General features: G+C 56.9%; 2 protein-coding genes across 5 annotated transcripts in view; both read left to right on the plus strand.

Annotated features, from left to right (window-relative positions):
- PLEKHM1 (pleckstrin homology and RUN domain containing M1) overlaps positions 1-17578 on the plus strand; it is a 51261-nt gene extending 33683 nt beyond the window's left edge. The window contains exons 8-14 of one of the 2 annotated variants that reach the window (XM_059996305.1): positions 2314-3237; positions 5451-5596; positions 8877-9070; positions 13525-13588; positions 14117-14274; positions 14614-14724; positions 15033-17578. In XM_059996305.1, the coding sequence (XP_059852288.1) occupies positions 2314-3237; positions 5451-5596; positions 8877-9070; positions 13525-13588; positions 14117-14274; positions 14614-14724; positions 15033-15144 (1709 nt within the window). In that variant the 3' untranslated portion in view covers positions 15145-17578. The remainder of the gene's footprint in view (positions 1-2313; positions 3238-5450; positions 5597-8876; positions 9071-13524; positions 13589-14116; positions 14275-14613; positions 14725-15032) is intronic. The other variant, XM_059996306.1, reaches the window with a different exon arrangement.
- Positions 17579-18897: 1319 nt separating this feature from the next.
- Positions 18898-21438, plus strand: part of ARHGAP27 (Rho GTPase activating protein 27) — a 30710-nt gene continuing 28169 nt past the window's right edge. For 2 of the 3 annotated variants that reach the window (XM_059998778.2, XM_059998780.2), the window contains exons 1-2: positions 18898-19110; positions 20042-20174. The gene's annotated coding sequence lies outside the window, so the exon portion shown is untranslated. The remainder of the gene's footprint in view (positions 19111-20041; positions 20175-21438) is intronic. The other variant, XM_059998779.2, reaches the window with a different exon arrangement.

The raw sequence follows: 21438 nt of genomic DNA on the forward strand, positions 1-21438 counted from the left end.
AGTTTACAGTGAGGCCACCTTGATCTCCACACCCTGTGAAATTCCAGACAGCATTAAATAACCATAACCTAATTTTTCTGTAACCCTCAGAAACAAACAAACACATGTGCTCTAGAGTCAGTTTCTTTCTCTCCTCATTTTCTGTTTGCAATGACCCAGCAGAGAATTCTGGCCAGGTTCCTGGGGCCCTGGCTCGGGGAGTTTGGGCAGAGCCCTGGTCTCCATGCTGCCTCCTTTTAGGTTTTTCTTCCAGCGCATGTGATGGTTGCAACCGTACCAGAGAAGGTGTGTTTTATGCCTGCATCATCAGGTACCCTGAAGGGTGGGAAGACCCTACACAATGGTTTGAAATCTCTAAGGCTAGTCCAGGTTGGGAGAGAGACGTGTGTGTCCTTTGGACCCCCTGGTTCAGGGGATGGTTGACCCCCAGGGAGCAGGGAGCATTGGGCTGTGTGTGGTACATAGACACGCACTCACTCACTCAGCAGATAGTTACTGAGCATCTGTGATGTGCCAGGCACTGTTCTAGGTGCTGGGGACACAGCAGGAAACAAAGCAAAGTCCTTATCTTCACGAGACTTATACTCTAGTGTGAGAGGCAGGAAATAAGCAAATAAACAAGTAAACGTACAGTGTGGGCAGGTAATAATAATCTGTGGGGAATAGTAAATCGGGGAGGGAAGGAGGAAAGCACGAGACGATCTTTGTGTTTCGAGCGGGGAGAACATGTGCAAAGGCCCTGCGATGGGAACGTACTTGGCGTGTCCAGGAAAAGAGCGGAGACCAGAGTAGCTGGAATAGAGGAGATGGGGAGGGGGGTGGTTAGAGATGAGGTCAGAGTGATGGAGGGTCTCGTGGGCCACAGAAAGGACGTCGGCTTTTGCTCTGAGGGAGACAGCAGCTTTGCAGGGTTTGGGGCGGAGAGACGTGATCTGACTTGTCTCTTGAAAGGGGGAGTCATACTGGCTCATTTGTTGAAGGGCTACAAGGGGACATAGACCAGTTAGGAGGCCACGGCCATAACAGGCCAGGGATGACGGCGGATTGAAGCCCTGAGGTAGTGGTGCAGGCGGTGTGGAGGAAGATTCTGGATATGCCAAGAGGATGGGCTGATGGATTAGATGTGGAGTGTGAAAGAAGGAAAATCAAGGATAACTCCAAGGTTTTTAGCCCAAGTAGCTGGAAGGATGAAGTTAGTCATTTTATGAGATGAGGAACTTCAGGAGAGAAGCGGGTTTGGAGTGGGAGAATCAGGAATTCATTTTTGGACATGTCAACTTTGAGAAGCCTATTAGACATACACAGAGCAGTTAAAGATCAGAATCTAAAGTTCAAGGGCAAGGTCCAGGCTGGAGATAAAAACTGGGGAGTGGTTGACATAAAACCCCAAGACCAGGGGAGATCAGCTAGGAAGCTGGTGTCAGTAGAGAAGAGAATCCAGGGCTGAGCCCGGGGCCTCCAGCATTGAGAGGCCAGCAAGAGGAGGGGGAGCCTGGGACACAGGAGGGGGGACAGTGACGGCTGAGAAGAGCCAAGGGAAGGGGGGCTCAGCTGTGTCCAGTGATGCTGATGGGCTAGGCCAGATGGGGACCAAGGATTGGCCTTTGGACTTGGCGACAAGGAGGGCCTGGTAGCCTTCCCAAGGGCAGGTTCTGTGGAATGAGGGGACAGAAGGCTGCCTGGAGCAGCTTCAAGCAGGAATGGGAGCAGGGGGACTAGAGACAGTTCCCACACCTCCCCAGGGAGGTTTCTGAAAAGGGGACAGAGACACAGGGTGGTAATTAGAGATGCGAGTGGAGTCAAGAGGTTATTTTTAAAGCTGGGAGAAATAACAGTGTGTTTGTGGGCTGGTGGGAATGATCCAGTAGAGAAGGGAGGAAACGGCAGCGCAAGAGAGGGAGGGAGGATTGCTGGAGGGACGTCCTTGTCCTTGAGTATGTGGGGGGCGGTGGGACCCCCTGCACAGATGCACAAATGGGAGGGTTGGCCTCAGACATAAGCGTAGTCAGCTCATCCCTGGCGACGGGGGCAGTCAGAGTGTGGGTGCAGATGCTGGAAGGGAGAGGGGTAGTGGGGGGCATGTGGAGGTGATTGAGCGCTTTTATTCTCTCGGTGAAATTCAAGAACAAGGTCAACAGCTGGGGTGAGGATGCAATGGAGGCTCTCAAAAAGTGTTCCCATCCGGCCCATGGTGGGCCTGTGTTCTCCTGGTGGTCACGTCGTCTGCACGCAGGACAGGACTCAGGCCCCGGACGTTCTCCTGGGTGGTGAAGGGTCAGGCCCGTCGTCTAAAGCACCTCTTTCTGCCTCCAGGGCTGTCTAACCCATTCCGGGGGCTTCTGAAGCTGGGCACGGTGGAGCGGCGGGGGGCCATGGGCATCTGGAAGGAACTCTTCTGCGAGCTCTCCCCGCTGGAGTTGCGCCTCTACCTGAGCGGCGAGGAGCGCGCCTGCGTGGAGAACTGCTCTCTGCTGCGCTGTGAGTCCGTGGGCCCGGCCCACAGCGACGGCCGCTTCGAGCTGGTCTTCTCGGGCAAGAAGCTGACCCTGCGCTCCTCATGCCGCGATGAAGCCGAGGACTGGCTGGACCGTGTGCGCGAGGCGCTGCAGAAGTGCCGGCGGCCCCAGCAGGAGGAGGAGTGGGTGACCATCCAGTACCCAGACCAGCCCGAGGACCCTCCAGAGGCCCCCCAGGGTGGCCGCCCCTCCCACTCGGACCTGCTCTCGGAGGCTGAAACCCCCCAGGGCCCGCAGTTTGACTGGTCTTCTTCCCAGGTTCCCGAGCCAGACGCTATTAAGGAATCCCTTCTGTACCTGTACACAGACCGGACCTGGATGCCCTGTATCTTCTCCCTGTCCTTGGAGTCTCTGAAGTGCTTCCGCGTGAGAAACAACGAGAAGATGTTAAGTGACAGCCATGGAGTCGAGACCATCCGAGATATCCTGCCGGACACGAGCCTTGGGGGCCCATCCTTCTTCAAAATCATCACGGCCAAGGCCGTCCTGAAGCTGCAGGCCGGGAACGCTGAGGAGGCCGCCCTGTGGAGGGACCTGGTGCGCAAGGTCCTGGCGTCCTACCTGGAGACAGCTGAGGAGGCGGTGACACTCGGTGGGAGTCTGGATGAAAACTGTCAGGAGGTGCTGAAGTTCGCCACGCGGGAGAACGGCTTCCTGCTGCAGTACCTGGTGGCCATCCCCACGGAGAAAGGCCTCGACTCCCAGGGCTGCTTCTGTGCAGGTGCCGACTCGCTGTCCTGCTGCCCCCAGCCTGCTAGCCTCGCTCTGCTCGCGGTGGGGTTCCCACTCTAGGCTCTGCACCCCTTCCTGCTCCCCACGAGTGCCCCCATCCTGCCCCGGGGAAGTTGTAGCAAATGAGGCCGTTCCATGATCACATTGTATTCTTTTGGAGCAGGGGCGTGGTACCCTTCCAAAACATTTTTGCATGCTTTTGCAAGTGGACACAGTTTTTTTTTTTAAATTACAAAGATGGGCTCGTATTACTCAGAGCTGTCCAACAGAACTTTCTGTGATGATGAAAATGTTCTAGATCTGTGCTGTCCAGTACGGTTGCTACAAGCCACATGTGCCTACTGAGTACTTAAAATGTGGCTTCCTAGTGTGGAAGGAACTGAATTTTCAATTTGCTTTAATGTAAATATATTTAAACGTAAATGGGCCCCTGTGGCTCGTGGCCACCGTTTTAGACGGCGCAGCTATAACTATTGTTCTGCAACTTGGCTTTTTTCTGCTTAGGAGTATATTATGCGTATTCTTCTACGTCAGTACGTCTGCTCTGTCATTAGCATCGTCAAATCCTGTGCTGGGCCCTGGGCCAGAGGCTTTATTTGGATAACCTTGTTTAATCCTCACAACAACCCTGTGGGGGTTTGTCTCTATTTGTAACTGAGGAAACTGGGTCACAGGGCTGGTAAGTACCTGTCCCACGCTCACACAGCGAGTGATGGTGGAGCCCGCAGAGGACCTGATGGTCCCAGAACCTGTGCTCTTTTCCAGGCCCTCACAGGGCCTCTCCGCTCCCTTGCTTTCTCCCTTGCTTTCAAGGCTTCGTGATCTTCTGCTGCTCACGTTCCATTTCTAGCTCTTCTCCCCAACCCAGACACCCACATCCATCACCCTGGGCCCTCCGGGTGAAGTGTGAGGAGCCTGTGGGACGGGAGGCAAAAGCCTGCTTCAGGCATCTAGAAAGGAGTGGTCTGCAGCTGGTGCCCCTGGAGGATGGAGTAGCTAAGCAGAGCAGAGCTTCCCGCAGAAAATATCTTCAAGCTGCTGCTCACCCCTCGCCCCCCACCAGCCAGACCCTAGCACTCACACTTTGCCCTTCAGCACGTGGGCGCCAGTCTCAGGGAGGAGGCCAGGCCTCCGGGGCTGGGAGGAGGGCTCCCTCGCTGGGGACGTGGGTGCTGGTGGGTGGCTCTCCCCACGCCTGCCGCCCGCCAGCCTGCCGGCCAAACTGAAACTGGGGAGCTCGGGCCTCCTCTCTGCCTGCGAGCGCAGCTCGGTGGCCGGGCAGACGTCAACCTCTGACATCTGGCTTGTATTTCATAGTTTACAGGGCGCTTTCAAAACTCCATTTAAACTTTGTAATAACCCCACAGAAGAGCAAGTAGTAGGGAATTGGAACCTTGCAAAACTTCGGTCAGGATGAGACAGCTAGCATGCAGAAGAACCAGTCCTTCTAGTCCCCGGGAGGTGGAAGGGACTCTTTCCCTGGCCCTGTAGGAGGCAGGGCCTGTGTCAGGATTCGAGCCAGGCCTTTGTTGTGCCCTGGGTACACCCCACTCCTGGTCCCCCCACCTTCCCCCGCCCCCCTGTGGAGGGTCCTCCAGCAGAGGGACTGAAGCTGGCCCTGAACCACTGTCCCGAGGTATCAGGCAGCTGTGGCTTCCAGCTGGCCCCAGGCCATGTCCAGACAGCCCTGCCTCTGGCTGGCTTCCCCACCCACTCCCTGTGGCCAGCCCCATGTCCCCAGCTCCCGCCCTGCTTGGCGAGACCCTGACTCCGTGGCTTCCATTTCTGGGCCGCCATGGAGGAGTGGACCTAGAGGAGGCTGGCACTGTTGTGCAAGCAGTGAAGAGAGGCAGCTGGGAATAAGAGAATGAGGGCTCTACACCAGCCCCACCCAAATCTGACTCCCGCTGTGCCACTCCATCGTTGTGTGACTGGGCAGGTTTCCTGACCTCTGTGCATCAGCTTCTTCAGCTGTGAAATGCAGCTGATAATCCTTAACAGTGTTTTGTCGTAAAGATTAATTTGGTTCTGACTGGTGGGCATAGGAGCGGTGGTGGTTTTCATCTTCGTACTCTCCTTTTTAATCTTTCTATGGATACTTTCCTTAGATAGCGGGCCCTTTCTGCCTTGGCCGCTTCCGGGTCACTCAGGAGCTGACTCCGTCCCCACCGCTGCTCACCCTCTCCCTGTTCTTCTCCCCAGGCTGCTCCCGGCAGATCGGCTTCTCATTTGTACGGCCCAAGCTCTGTGCCTTCTCTGGCCTCTACTACTGTGACATCTGCCATCAAGACGATGCCTCAGTGATCCCGGCCAGGATCATCCACAACTGGGACCTCACCAAGCGCCCGGTGAGTCTGCAGCCCAGCCTGCCGCGGCCGCGCGGGGCTGCCGAGCGACAGAGCGGGGGTCGCTCCTCTCTGTGGCTGCTGTTCGTATGTTTGGGGGAGTTTGGCTCTAGGGAAGCCCGGGTCACTAGTTCAGGCCCCATGATGTGGGGGAGTTGACCAAGAAAGTAACTGGGTGCTGGTTTCCAGCCCCTGGACACAGCTCTGTCAGTGCCTACCTTGGTCCTCAGGTGGGAATCTGAGGATGGTTTGCTGCAGCTCCCCATGGTTACAGATAAAACTGTTTAAAGCACCAACAACTAGATACATAGATGGAAATGACAGATAGGATAGATTAGATATAGATGGTTGGGTGGATGGGTTAGGTGGGTAGATGCGTGCATGGATGGATGGGTAGATCGGTGGGTAGATGTGGATGAGTGGATGGAAGGATGAGTGGGTGGATGGATGGGTGGGTGGGTGGGTGGATGGATGGGTGGGTGGATGGATGGGTGGGTGGATGGGTGGGTGGGTGGGTGGATGGGTGGGTGGGTGGGTGGGTGGATGGATGGGTGGGCTAGCCAGCTGGCTGCACTTTCCCTGGGAGCATTTTTCCATGCATTTTTGTTTTTTACATTTACATCTACTTTTTTTTTTCACCGTTCAAAATCATCTTTATTCGGTTGTTTAGCCTTTCTTCCCCACCCCCAAGATTACAAGCTCCTGCATCTACTTTTTGTAAAGTTTGGGATCATGCTGGACTCATACTGCTTTATAACGTGCTTTGTTTAGTTAGTATTACATCTTGGGTACTTTTTTATGTTCACCAAATGCTTCCGCATAAGATGTATTCTCTGATCTTTCAGATTTTCCTCTTCAGCTGAGCTTACCCACTTACGTAGCTGTGTTACCATGAGCAGACTATTTAACTTCACTTCCCTCGTCTGTAAAGGGGGATTAATAACAGCGTCTGTCCCCAGGCTGTGTGAGGACCAAAAGAGACAGTACCCACCAGTCACTTAGCTGGTGCCTTACATTAGTGCCCTGAGGCCTCACCTTCTGCCCCTAATTTGCTTGAGGGTCTGCCTCAAGGGGCGCAAACTTGGCTTTCTTCCAAAGGCACAGATTTCTGCTAAGACAAGACACAGAAACACCCGGAAGAGGTTGGGTGCTTCTCTCAAGACCCAGGCCTGCCGGCCGTGCTGTCTCATTATGTGGAGGTGTCTTCACATGTCCCCATCAGAGTCCAGGGAACATGGTTCTCAGAGCCCGTACCACCCTGACCCCCACCCCGCTGGGGGTGAGAACCTTCCAAAGACATTAGCTTCACTTTGGCTTTTTTATTGGTTACCTCATCCCCACCCCTGCCCTCAATGTTAAGTATTTAACTAACTACATGGAGAAAACTAAGCCTCAAGATCACCGCAGATGCGAAGAACCCTCTGCCCATAAAACACCCTCCCTGCTTGCAACACCCAGGTGCCTCTGTTGAGCCACCTTCTTTTCACTGCTGTAATTTTGGTACCACTTCCTTTTTCCAACTGGAGAATTCTAACACTTCCCTTGGCATGCCTGAGGTCAGGAAGTATCCAGCTCTCTCAAAGATCCCGGGCCTGGGAAGGACATGAAAATTCACACTAGAAAGTGGCTGATCGGCGGGTTAAGGGCCCTTTGTCCACTGTTACCACTCTGGCTGACCCACTTGTGCAAGGTCCGGCTGGCACTACTTGGCAGGATGTCAGCCCAGGCCTGGGGCTTCTCTCTTTGTCTGTCTCCTCCACACCCACGGGGGAGGGACAGTCCCTGGGGAGCTCGAAGCCCATGCCTGTCGGCAGAACTTGGCAGTTTTCAGCGCACATTCCTGTGTGGTATTTCATCTGAGCCTCGCCAGAAGCCTGGGGCTGAGTCGTGGGAAGGGCTGGGGAGCAGCAGTTTGACCCGAGTCACGGACTCACCAGGCTTTTGCCAGTGGGCTGCCTATTGGCTGGGGGCTGGTTCCTCAGGGCTCTGGGAAATGGGAAAAGATGGAGTTGTCAGCTGCTGCGGGAGGCGAGAGATGCTGGTGAAGCTGGTGGAGCAGCCCCCAGCCTAACGGTCTCCTGAGGGCCCTGTTACGTCCCCCTGAGCCAGGGGACAGACACCGGGACCCACAGGCACTCACAGAGTCTGATGGCAGCTCCCCTTTACAGAGGATACGCTTACATGGATTTTCTTTTCATCTAAGCTCAAAATTATCCCATGAGCTAGGTGCTTTTATTTTCCCCATTTTACAGGTGAGGAAACTGAGTCACAGAGAGGTTAGGTAAGTTTCATAAGGTCATACAGCTGGGAAGGGGCGAACCAGGAGCCAAAGCCCGACTCCTGAGCACTGCAGGGTGGTTGACGGTGGAGAACATCTCAGCTCCTCCATCCTTATCACGGCAAGGAGGAGACTGCAGGGGAGAGGGGCTCCTCTTCAGCACGTGAGGCAGCCAAGTATGCAGAGACAACACCTCGGTTTAGACGCGGGCTCTGCTTTCTTCCGGTGGCTTGGGTAAGCCACTCTAGCTTCTCTGAGTCTCAGTTTCCTCATGTGTAAAATGGGGATGATGACACCTTCCCTTCTGGGTTGTTGTGAGGATGTGGTCGAGGTCCTTAGCCCAGCGTCTGGCAGATAGTAGGTGCTCAGTAGTTGGCTTTGGCATCAGGGTCAGGGCTGAGGGTAGAACCTTCAAAGTCCTATCACGTGGGAGAGGCCCAGATTGATCACTCAAATCCACATGGAGCCTTGGGGGGCCCTGGTTGGTGCTGCTGGCAGGGGTGGAGGGAGCTCAGGAAACCTCTAGTTAAGCAGTGTCTGATCCGTAGCTTACTGTGGTTGGAGCCTGACTCACACCCGTCACCTGGTTCCTGAGTCGGCCCGGGGTAGTGCCTGTTTCCTTTCGGCAGGAAGGTGGGGGCAGGGACGACAGGAAATAGTGGGAAGGATCTGTGAGGCCCAGGAGGAGAGGCGTGTTGACCGGAGCAGCCCCTCCTCCGTCCCAGCACCGTCAGGAGGGGCAGCAGCTGGTGTCAAGGGGGAAGAGTGGGTTTGGAAGTCAGATAAACTGGGTTCACATCATGACTTGTGCGAGCTGTGGACCTTGGCCAAGTCACTTCCTCTCTCTGAACCTCAGTTTCCTCATCCGTAAAATGAAGATGGTACCACTTCCCTCGGCAGGTGGTGGGAGGCGTGAGCGAGTGAGTAGGTAACACAGTGCCTGGCCCTCAGGTGCTCACCAGATGGCCCTCCTATCTCACCCTCGCTGCCTGGTGGTGTCCCCAGGTCTGCAGGCAGGCCCTGAAGTTCCTGACGCGGATCCGGGCCCAGCCCCTCATCAACCTGCAGCTGGTGAACGCGTCTCTGTACGAGCACGTGGAGCGGATGCACCTCATCGGTAGGAGCCGGGAGCAGCTGAAGCTCCTGGGGGATTACCTGGGCCTGTGCCGAAGCGGAGCCCTGAAGGAGTTGAGCAAGAGGTGAGCACCCTGGGCGTGCATGGACGCGCACACGCACGCACACACACGCGCACACACACAAATACGCGCGCACACACATGCACACACACAAATGCACACACACGCACACAAATACGCACACACGCACGCAGGCACACATGCACATACACACACACGCACACACACACACACAAATACACATACACACGGGGTCAGTGCAAAAGCAGCTTCTCGGAAGAAATGCCGGGGCTGGGTGGAGAACGCCTTCCCTTTGCATTTAGGAGTGGCTTTTATTTGTGCTTTTTGTATTTGTTCATTCATTCGTTTGACAAATATTTACTGAGAACGTGCTCAGGGTCCATCACTGGGCTTGGGGCGTGGGCCCCAGTGCTGAGCAAGGTGGACCTGGGTCCTGCATGGCAGGTGAGTAAGGCAGCACCTTACTGCTGAGTGAGGGCTGGAGGAGGGAGTAGGACGCCCTGGAAGTCCTACTGGAGGGGCGGGGGATCTAACCCAGACTGGAGGAGGGCGGAGTGGGGAAGGCTCCCTGGAGGAACTGACATCCAAGGTGAGACCTGCCCAACGAGTGGGAAAGCGAGGAGACGCAGGAAAGACTGTTCCAGATAGAAGGAGTGGTGTGCTCAGGCTGTGAATGAAGGCCCCATGCGTGGAAGGCAGAACTTTCGGGGGGTGAGGAGGGAAGTAGGGATGTGGTGAGAGGAGGCTGGAGAGGTGAGAAGGGCTGTGTCGCCCTGGCTCCTCTGGTTGCCGCCAGCCGTTCACCCCATGCGGCTTGGCTTTGCTGCTGTGGCAGCATCCGTCCCCAAATCCTCGCAAGAGGACAGGGTTGTGTGGGACCCTTAAGATGCCCTTCAAGAAGCTTCTTGGTACCCAGGGCCTGAAGGGGACATTCAGTGCTCAGTCGGGGCTGAGGGGTGACACCTTCTGTGGGGCCCTAGGAGGGCAGAGCTCAGGCGATGAGCTGCTGCCGGCTGCCCAGTTGGGCTTCGCCGCTGGGTTTCTGAGGTCTTGGAGCGGCTCACAAGTCCCTCCACTTTCCCCCTGCAGCCACCCCTCCCGACAGCGCTGGCCCAGAGACCGCCTGTCTGACGGGCTCCCTGCTCAGTCCTGGTGCCCGTCGGGGCGGCGCAGGGAGAGACTGCTGCGGGGAGCCCCTCTCCTAGGCAGAGAGCAGAGGCTGGCCCCTCCCAGGCTCCCAGAGCAGCCGGCTGAGCCCTGGTCTCCTCCACAGGGCCCAGAAGGACAGAAAGCCCTTTGGGGGCCACCGTGAGGGACCTGAAAGGCTGCTTCTGGGAAGGCTCTTTCTGTCTCCATAATCAGCTGAGTGCCTGGGTCCCTACTCACTCCCATCCTTCCTGAGATTCCAGGACCCAGGGCTCCAGAGTCTGCCCTCCTGCCCCTCTGTCCAGGTCAAGTGGGACCCTGTCACCCTCCCCGGTCCAGGGTTCTCTGCAGACTGAGAAGACCAGGTGCCCGTAGGGTGGGTCCTGGGTGCCGGCCTCATTCACCCATCCCTGCCGTGCTGAGATTGTTTGGTCAGCAGCCTTACTGGCCTGTCCGGGCTGCCCTGCCTGGGCACTGGGGACAGTCCTGCCTCTTTCTCTGTGGCCCTGCTGTTCCCATCCTTGGGCGGCAGCGCTGCACACGGTGCCCAGGGCCAGGCCTGTGGAAGTCCCATTTCAGAAGCAGCGTGGGGCGGGGGAAAGAGTCCAGGCGCAGCCTCCGCCTGGCCCCAGATCCACTGTGTGACTCAGGGAAGTTGCTTCACTTCTCTGAGCTCCAGCTTTCTTGTCTGTAAAATGGGCCAGTGATCCCTGTGTTGACGTGGCTTCCCAGAGTTGTGGTGAGGGCCACATGAGGGGATCAGTGTCTGGGGTGGGACAGGGACAGGTGGACAAATGGCCCTGGGTCAGGGCGGCGTGTGCCGTGAAGAAGGAAGGAAGGGCCAGGGGAGCTCCAGGAGGAGGTGGCATCAGTTGAGGGTTTGTGAAGTTCATTTCTTTTGTTCTTTTAAAAAGAAAAAGTGCTTTTCTTTTTCTTCTTTACAAAGATAGTATTCAAATAGTATGAAAGAGAGTCAAGCAGAAAGTTGGGATCCCCCTTCTCTAGTCTGGCCACCATCAGTTCTGTTAGATGCTCCAGACCCCTCTTGGTCCTCACACAGGAGAACAGAGTTGCCACCACACAAACGGCATCACGTGTGTAGTGAACTGGGGTTCAGCAAAAGAAGCAGAGAAGAAAGCAGAAGGGAGGGCCCGCTTTCCTGGCTAAGGGAACCCACGGCATGGAGGCGGGACAGGAGCACGGCTCGCCAGGGCCTTCGGGGGACTCAGGGCAGCCAGGTGGTGGGTCAGGGGCCAGACCTCGAAGGTCCCCTGTGCCACAGCAAAGGCGTCTGGATTTTATGCTGCTGGCCTTGGGGAGCTGTTGAGGGGTTTTGAGCAAGGGATGGTCACGTTCAGTCAGGAGTTTAGGAAAGACCAGTTTAGCAGCAGTGGAGCGTGGGTGCTGGTGTAGGAATTGGCCCAGGAGGTGAGGAGGCCTGGACTGAGTCAGCCAGAGTGAAGGGTGAGAGGACGGGAAGGACTGAGGAGAAACAGGCAGGTTTTGGATGTGGGATCCCCTTTCTCTCAGGGGGCTGCCCTGGCAAAGGGTCTCCTCCCTGACCTCATCTCCCCCAACAGTTGTACGGCCTCACTTGAGGGTATGACAGACCCAGGATAGGTGGCTCGTAGGGAAGGCCCTGGGCCTGGCTGGCCCCCTGGGCTTCCACGACTGTGGGCAGGGGACTCTCCATCCAAATCAGCCCCACCCTTCTTGCCGGCGCAGCAGCAGCCTGTGCACCCCGCACCGCCTGCATTTTCCTGGTGATAAACGGCAGCGTCCTGTTCCCAGAAAGCTGGAAGTTTACTGGGGAGACCAGCACGTTGAGCTGAGTGGCCGCATCCTCACCCCACGCAGCACAGCCTGGCCTGCCTGCCTGCCTGGTGGAACTTGCCATCTCGGCCCCGGGTGGGGTCCCCCCTGGACCACAGCTGAGGCCACGGGGTGGGCAAAGGCAAGCACCCACTCCAGATGCCGCAGGGCCTGGCACCTTCCCGCCTCCAGGTGTCCAGAGCATCCTGGGGCAGGTTCCCACGCTTCCTCAGACTGGGAGAATTCTCCCCCCAACCCCAGTACCAACACAGACACACAGCAAGGCTAGACAAGTTTTTGTACCAGGGGAATTTCTGCAGGTGTTTCCTCTCCATCTCTCAGGATGTGACCCTTGGGATCTGTGCCATTGGTGAGGTGGAAACTAGAGCTGGGTTGGCAGCTGAGCTCTCGTCCTCTGCCTCCCCCACCCCCCGCCCTCCCCCATCTCTGAAATGGGATCTGCTGCACTCAGGACGTGTCTCAGCTCCTCTCCCATAGCACTGAAACCAGATGCTTAAATGTCTGTCCCTCCACTAGACCAGGGACTACAGGAAGGCAGAGGCCACGTCCTGTGCATTTCTGTCCCCAGCCCTGTCCCTGGTATGTAATAGTGGCAATAATGACAACAGTTAACACCTACAGGCATTCACTGGGTGGAAAGGATGCAGGTTCTGGAGCCAGACTCCTGCGTTTGTTCAGACTCCAGCTCCGCCACTTACTAGCTGTGTGACCACAGGCAAGTTATTTAACCTCTCTGGGCCTCCATTTCCTCTTGCAAAATGGGGGTTATAATAGTGTCAACCTCACAGGAGTCTTGTGAAAATTAAGTGAGTTAATATATATAAAGCTTAGTCCCGTTCCCGGTACCAAGCGTTCGCTTTCCTCATCATCCTCATCATTATTAGTTTTTAAATAGATGTTTATTTTTTTATATCTTCAAATTAAAATTTTTGCAGCTTTATTGAGTATACTTGACAAAATTGTAAGACATTTAAAGTGTATGTTGTGATGATTTGACATATGATTACATTGTGAAAGGATTCCTCCCATCTGGTCAATTAGCATATCCATCATCCTCACATATTTTATATATTTTTATATATATATACATGGTGTTTGTGTGTGTGTGTGTGTGTGTGTGTGTGTGTGTGTGTCTGAGAGAGAGAGACAGAGACAGAGAACATTTGAGTTCTACTCTTAGCAAATTTCAATTATGCAGTGCAGTGTTATCAACTGCGGTTAACAATTATTCCTTGTTTACTATGTACGAGGCACTGTACCGGATGCTTTAAATAAATTATTTCATCCTCAGAACAGCGCTCTTTCTCAGGTGAGGAAACCTAAGGTTCAGAGAGGTTAAGTAACTTACCCAAGGTCCCAACAGCTTTTCACCTGGAAGCCCAGGTCCCAAGCCCAGGCGGCTGACTGCTCCGCCCAGGCGGGAGCTGTTTATGCCTGGTCAGCAGCGCTGAGGGAATGAAACCAAACCCAGGTTGGCCCGGGTTCCTTCTAAGGAATCTCTTGTGTTTTCTTTGAAGACTCAACCACAGGAATTATCTCTTGGAGTCTCCTCACAAGTACAGTGTCGCGGACCTCCAGCAGGTGAGAATGCCACCCCCCAGACCTCTCTAGAGGGACCTTATTCCTGGAGAAATCAGAAAGGGAGATGATGGGGTGCGGGGAGAGTGCCTGCAGTTTACTGAGGCAAGACAGCCGTCTTCAGCTCTTTGGTAGCTCGGAACGGGCGTCCCGCCATCCACACTTCCTGGGCAGTGGCTGAGCCCCCAGCGCCCCTGGGACCAGCAGGCACTGCAGCAAAGCCCAGGCTCACAGGGCTCAGCCCCTTCCCTGCGTCTGGACTCCTCCCCGGCAGGGAGGGCAGGGGGAGGGGTGAGGGTTTGGGACGTTCCTTTCCTCAAGGGAGGGTACAGTGGATTCCTCCGTGCACAAGGGCTGCACGTGCTCGGCCTGATTCCGGGAGGTTTTCTTGCCCAAGTGGAAGGAAACTCCTCTTGGGGTAGGAGTTCTTCAGGCAGGGTGCAGGAGCAGCAGCAGACCACGTCTTGCAGGCAGCCTCAGGCTCAGCACAGCTGCTTAAAAGGCCTGGTGGCCCACGCTTGCCCTCCACAGATCGCGGACGGGCTGTATGAAGGATTCCTCAAGTCCCTGATCGAGTTTGCCTCCCAGCACGTCTACCACTGCGACCTGTGCACCCAGCGCGGCTTCATCTGCCAGATCTGCCACCACCATGACATCATCTTCCCCTTTGAGTTTGACACCACAGTCAGGTATGCGGACCCTCAGCCAGCCACCCCGCCCCACCCCCATTCCCACCCGGCCCCACGGCGTCCCTGGGCGGCAGGCCCGGTACCCAGGGAGGGGGACAAGACAAGCCCTCACAGGACTCCCTGCCTCCACCGAGCCATCCATGTTTCTGGAGAAGAGGTGGCTGCTGCCTCTTTGAGTTGCGGTGGGAGGACCTCAGTTTCGTCCTCTATGAGCAGGTGGAGGAGGAACTGGATGAGTTTCTGGCCTGGAGTGTTGGCACAGGCCGGGCATAAAGCGGGCACCTGGTGGGTGGTACCTGCCACCGCCTCTGCCCCCGTAACAATTGTTCTTGTCCCCAGTTATTGCTCATTATCAGAAGCCTCTAAATGGAAAAATTCATCCACCAAACCTCCATTCCAGTCCATGTGGGAGTGGAAAATGGAACTGGTGGGAGCATTCATTCATTTTCAGTAGGTGTCCCCGGACCCGCATTTGACCTCTGAACAGACCTGGGGCTGAGTTTTTTAAACTGCAGAGTGTTTGAAACATAGGCAAGAAATCGTTTTGTGAGTCTCAGCAGTATTTATAAAAGGGAAATAGAATAGAGAGTATCAGTGTGCATTGCGGGGCTTAGTAAGCACTGTGGCAAGAACCTTTTGTCCCGGAGCGGAGGGGCAGCGCCATGTGCCGTGGGTGGCAGGCCCCCGTCAGGAACACTGACCAGCCTCGAGCCCCGGGAGGCCCGTCGGTCCCAGCAGTGCTTGCTGCTCTCTCCCAGGTGTGGTGAATGCAAGACCGTCTTCCACCAGAGCTGTCAGGCCGTGATGAAGAAGGGCTGCCCCCGCTGTGCCCGCCGGCTCAAGTACCAGCAACAGAGCACTCTCGCCTAACCCCATTTCCTGTCCCCACCCGGGACCCAGGGCTCAGCCATCCCAGCTGGGTTGGCCATCAGCCTGGGTCACACTTTCAAGGTGTCACAGATGTCTCCCTTGTCAGGAAGACTCTCAGATGTGACCAGAGCATGAGCCTATGAGAGGGAGCCTTGGGAGCTCTTGATGACACCTCCTGCCCCCCACCCGTCTGGAGGCCAGGACACCAGCAAATGCCCCTGTCCGAGGATGCGGGAGGAGAGGGGGCTTTGCACTAATTGGCCTGGATCGCCTCACTGACGCACCGTCTCCATTAGGGCTGTTCACACACTGTGGAAATAAGACTTGGGAAGCATTTTCAATTCCACATTCCTGATTAAAAGGCCTAGTTTTTTTAAGGTGGGTTTTTTCCCTTCATATTTCAACAGAAAATATTTTTTTATTCTTGACCCTCCACAAGTCACCCAAGAAATCCAGCCACTCTCACCCTGAGCAAATGTGCAGGAACCGCTCAGGCCAGGCCTGTAGGCGGGTGGCGGCTGGGTGGACAGGCCCCCTAGGACAGAGCCTGCCAGCTGGCGGGCGCCTTTCCTTCCCCCTTACCGAGCGCTCGCTGCCGACAGCTCCTGTACAACGTGCCAAACCCCCGGGGGGCCAGGCAGGCTCAGTCCTGAGGACCATGTGTTTCCTCTCTGCTCCCCGCCCCCTCCTCACCTGAAAAGCCCTTCACTTCCTCCGTGTCGGAGCCCCTGGCTCTCCAATAGCCTGGGATCTTGGTCCCGCAGGAGGAGGGGAATGACTCGGAACCAGCACTGTCAGCACTTTGAGCCTTCCTTGGTCCAGGGAAGGGTCGTCATCTAGCCCATCCCTCAGCCCCCTACCCTCCTCACTCCTACCACGGACAAGCAGCCAGACGGGCGGGGGACTGCTGCAGACGCAGGAATGCATCCCCGCCTGACTGACTCCCACCAGGACAGAGGTAGGCTGGGTCCCCACTGTGGAACCCTCAGAACCCTCGTCCTTCCACGAAGAGTGTCAGCCCTGCTGCTGAGATGCGTAGGGACACGCAGGAGAAGCCACCCCCGTGGAAGGATGCTCAGCCTCAGTTTACAAAGCCATGAGAGTTCACAGAGCTTTGCTGGACTGGCCCAGGAGGGGCGCTGCCGAGAGACTGGAAAATTTCGCTGGAGCATGACTGCCTTTTGAAGGGGTCTTGGGGTGGAGCCTGGAATTGTTTTCAAAGTGATATTTAGACCCTTGGGGTTGGGGGGTGAAATCTGGGCATGATTTCTCTGTTGCCTCCCCCCACCTCTCCTGGATCCTCAGCCCTGGGGTCTTCTGGCCATCCTATCTGCACTCAGCTTGGATTGGGGGCCTCAGGTGGAGATCCGCCTTCACTGTCAAGATACGAACCTACTCCCACCTCTCCCTTGGGCTGATCTGACTGCTGAGTCACCTGCCCGGCCCTGTGGAGCTGGATAAATTGTGCAATAGAATCGAGGAGGTGGCAGGCGGATGGGGAAGGGGGTGTCACACAGCTGCTCTGTCCCCATCACGGAAGATGGTGCACACCTGTGCCCAGCGCACCAAAGAAGGTGGATCCTTACCCCCATCCCCACCCCCCATAGCCAGCATTAATGCTCCACCACAGACACAGCCTGATCAGAGCCGTAATTGGTCCAGATCGCTGAGTGGGCCTGGGGTGGGCAGCGCCGCCTGAGCCCAGCCCTGTTTCCTCGGGCCTGTGAGTATATCCTGTATTCCAGAAGGTCCCTAGGAGGCAGCAGGAGGCCCTGGAGGCGCTCACTTTGGTCTGGCAGGGCCTGGCACGCCCCGCTCCCCGCCCTCCCCGAGATCAGTAGCATTAGAGCTGACCCTCCCCCATACCAAAAAGCTGCTGATGCTTTCAGATGAGTTGACTTTTAACACCCTCACCTCCAATGGGAAGCTGATGTGAACCTCGGTCGTGCCCACACTATTTTTAAAATTTCATTTTATGCAATAAACTGTTTCTAGTGAGGGGCCCTGGCCGTGAGAAGTGCTTTGCAATGTACCGAAGGAACTGCTGCGTGTGATTTTTGAATGATTTTGCAGTAAAGACCTGATCTTTCTAACCTGTGGTCTGGTTTCTGAATCTTTTTTTTTTAATATGTAATTCGGTTATTTTATTTATTTGTTTGTTTATTTAGGCCGTGCCACCTGGCATGCAGGATCTTAGTTCCCCAGACCAGGGATCGAACCCAGGTCCCCTGCAGTGGAAGCGCAGAGTATCAACCACTGGACCGCCAGGGAAGTCCCTGGTTTCTGAATCTTAATGCTGCCACTGACTGGGGGAGACCACAGGCCCTCAGTTACCATCTGATAGCCGCCTCTGCTCTCTTGTCAGTCAAACCGTAGGCAACGGAGGGCAGGAGGAGGGTGGTTATTGGTAAACATTTGCAAGCAGGGGGCTTGTGTGCCAGGAGTGGGCATGGAGAAGAGGGGAAGTAATTCTTCAGTCTACCCCCGACCCTTGCCTCTCCCCGGAGTCAGCCCCCCTCCCCCACCGTGGGGTAGGATTTCAGGGCCTTTGGGGAGCTTTACTTACATACACTCCTATAACTAATGAAGCTGATGCCTGAAATCCCACCGTGATGACTTCTTTCCTGTTCCTTAAATGTCAAAGCACAGACTCCTGACGCTGGAACATGTGAAACCATTTTCCACAGGGTTATCCAAGGCAAGAGAAGGGGCTCAGGAAGGAAAGGTTTGTGAGCAGGGCCCGATTCAGGGCTCATGGTTTTAGGGCTCAATGTGGCCTTTACTTGGCTGCCAACTTTCCTCTGAAGTTCCAGAAGAAGTCCCAGGGGTGGGGGTGGGGGGCGCCTGCAGTGGGAAGCCCGCCACTGCCCACTGTAAAGACAGAAGAAGGAAACAGAGTAATTCCCAGGGAAATCAGGTTGCAGGAAAATGGGACTGAAAGATTCAGGTCTGCAGTTTCCTGTCCTTGAAGATGCCTCTCGGCCTTCGAGGGACCACTCACTCTCCGCCCACTGCACGAGCCCCAGCTTCCGTCAAGGGCAGGCAGTGGTGGGCTCCGAGGAAACCTGAGGGACCTGGTGCGCGGGCTAGAGGCGGCGGGCCCAGAGGAGGGCCAGGAGCACATGACCTGTGTGCTGCCTTTGGACTCAATCCTCCATCCTTAGCAAGGTGTTTCTGAGAACACTTGTGTCTCCCTTCCCCCTCCTGCCTAAAGGAGGATGGGGGAGTGGGGATTGGAGACCTCAATTCAACCCCAAAGAGGAGGACAGCTCACCTCATAATAAAATTAGTGGTAATAACTAATCTAATGTGTGTTCTTAGAACGTGATCATAACAATACATCTGCTTAGTGCATCTCATTTAATCTTCACAACAATCCTATGAAGTAGGTGTTATAATCCCCAGTTTATAGGAAAGAAAACTGAGATGCAGAGATAAGGTGAGCATCTTGCGTTCAAGCCCCAGGAGCCTGCTCTGAGCTTATCCTACGGACAGATTGGAGGAGGCCCTCCTCCCCCACAAGGATCAAGGCAGGGCAGTGGGGGAACGGGGTGGGGTAGAGCAGTGGAGGGAAATCTGGCCAGCAGTTGGTGAGAAGGCCTCCTCCCCTCTCATCCCACCATCCTGGTTCTGCTGTCTCCACCTCCGGGAGACCGCCAGGTGTGGCCCAGGATCCCGGGAGGTGCAGGGGAAGGGGTGGCGCCTCTGCTCCTCGGGCGCTGGCCCGTCCCAGAGGGGACAGGAAGCCAGGACACCGGGGATTGTCTCTCGGAGCCGCAACCCCAGTCCGGGAGGAAGTTCTGCCGGGTGCTCTCCGCCGGTGCCTCCCTCGCTATATTGTTGAACAGGAAACAGGGCAGCGTGGGAGCAGGGCGGTGGAGGAGGGAGCGCCGGACGCCGAGCCCCCGCGCGGCTGCCAGGACAAGTGGAGGCGAGGCCAGCGGTCGGACACCCCGAGGTGCCAGGGTAGGGCCGGACTGGGCGGGGGTGCTGATCTGGGGCGGGGAAGGGGACCGCAGGTGGCGGGTCCTCACCCGGGAGCATCGCGAGCCAGCCCCTTCGCACTGCGCTGGAGCCTGAGCTGCGCGGGCTCGGAAGGAGGGCCGCGCGGGACGGATCTTCCCCTCCCCCGGGAGGAGGTGGGAGGCGAAGGGCTGCCCTCCGTCCCGGGGCAGGAGGGGCGCAGGCCCAGGCCCCCAGCTTCGACCCAGGCGTTGGCGCCGCTGTGGCTCTTGTCTGTCTCCCGGGCAGTGGACGCAGTGCACCTCCTGGTGATGGGTCCGTCCTCGCGCTCCAGGGATCCTCCCAGCTCCCCCATCCCTTCCGTTCTCTTAGCTCCCCCAGGGTCGGGGAAGGAGCCGAGGGTTGGGTCCCCTCCCCACCCAGCCAGTGACCCTGCGTTCCGGGGAGCGTCCCTGCGGTGGGAACCCCGCTCCAAGTTTTGCCAGGCCCGGCCGAGTTGCGTTCGGAAAGAGCCTGGGGAGGACGTAGATGGGACGGGAGCGGGTAGTGCCTGCAATCCGCACAGTTCAGGATGCAAATGGCCTTGCTCGGATTGGGAACGCCCCGGCAAGACTGCAAGCCCGGGTCGAACAGCCCCTAAGCAGCGCGCCCGCGGGACGCAGAGGCTCGCGGACAACGAATGTCGCGCGTAGGGGTGGAGCGGGGCAGGGTCGGGACCCTACCCTCCCTTGGATCCGCTCGCGACCCTCCAGCGCCCCTTCGGTCGCAGCCCTCCCTGCCCCTGCCCCTCCCTCTGGCCTTCTCCTGCCCCGGGCCCCGCCCCCAAAGTCCCCACCGGCCCAGGCAGATTTCTTTAGGCTCCTCCTCGCCCCTCCCAGACACAGCCGCTTTGGGAACTGAAGGCAGCCCTCTCCTTCTTTGCTCTCCTCGCCAGCTCCTCCTTCCCGAGGTCTCTCCAGCCTAGCTCTTTGAAGCCCCGCCCAAGGAGATGGCAGGGGCCTAACCTGCATGCATCCGCCGGCTCCGCCCAGCCAGCCCATGGGCTCCTTGAGGTCAGCCCTGCCGACGTGAGTGAGCGCGGGGGTCCAGGGGAAGGTGGTGAGAAGTGGTGTCCCCCCCCTAGGGTTTGGTGGCTTAGCTCCCGTCAGCTCAAGGACCCCGCCTCCAGGGCCCAGTGTGCTTAATGACTCAGTTTACACCCCTTCCCCATCGGGGAAAGCTTGAGAAGGAGAAGGAGCGCTACACCAGACCAGACCTTGTGCCTTGGATCCCTCAGCCTCAGCAAGAGGCCGAGCTCCCAGCTGCTGGTCCCAGGTCACCTTTGTGGGTCAGTAGGTGTGGTCGATGTAAAGGCTTGGAGGGACCAGCCACACAGGCAGGCTTACAACTGGGCTCTGACTCCCTCCCCCAACATACCAAGGGCCAGACTGAGCTGGCGTGGAGGGGGTCGTGTTGTGGTGATCACTCCAGGAGAGCTTTGGAGGTCCCTGGTTACACCTCACGGGTAGTCACTGTCCCAAAGTGCATTCCCTAGGGGCCATTCTCATGGGGCAAAGTAGAGATCACAGGGCAGGGGGGCAGGCCGCAAGGCCGAGCCTCTCTCGGAAGGTGGAGATGGGAGCCAGAGAGCAGGGGGCGGTGCCGGTCGGTCTGGGCAGGCCGGACTCCGGGTTCACGTCTGCGGCAAAGCCGCCGGGGAAGGAAAGAGCAACCGAGAGAACCGGTTCCCCCGGCCTTGGCAGTTGCGGCCCCTTACGCCAAGGCCCTTGGACTAAGCGGGGCAGGGACACTCCCAGACTAGAGCAAAGCGGGGGCCGCTCCTGGAGCCCGCGCCCCAACCCTGTTCCCGCGGGCCTTGGGCGCACACGCCTGGGGAGTGGGGTGCCAAGGACGCGATTCCCTGAGGGGTAGAAGCGTCGGGGAGGGGTGGGACGGGGGTAATGGAATGAGCTATTCTTCCCACTTCACAGACGCGGAAACTGAGGCCTAGTCAACTTCTGGCAAACGTGGTGTCGACTTTATCGCGGGCAATCACCCCCATCTCTTTGAGCCAAAGCTTCCCTGGCTGTAAAGCTGAACCAGTATTACTCACAATCTCCCCACCAAGGGATAGAATTTTACTATCAACCAAGAGAATGAAAGGGCTGTCTTAATTCCATCACTGAGTGTAAGAATGAGAACCTTAGAGGTTATTTTATCCAAGTCCCCCGTTTTAGAGATAGGAAAACTGAGGCCTGAACGTACACAAACGATTGTAGCTTCGGTACTCGAACCCAAGTTTTCCGTCTCCCTAGTGCGGTGCGCTTCCCGGCTCGGCGGCCCTGACCTCCG

The sequence above is a fragment of the Delphinus delphis genome, chromosome 19 (assembly GCF_949987515.2).
Source record: "Delphinus delphis chromosome 19, mDelDel1.2, whole genome shotgun sequence".
NCBI lineage: Eukaryota > Metazoa > Chordata > Mammalia > Artiodactyla > Delphinidae > Delphinus > Delphinus delphis.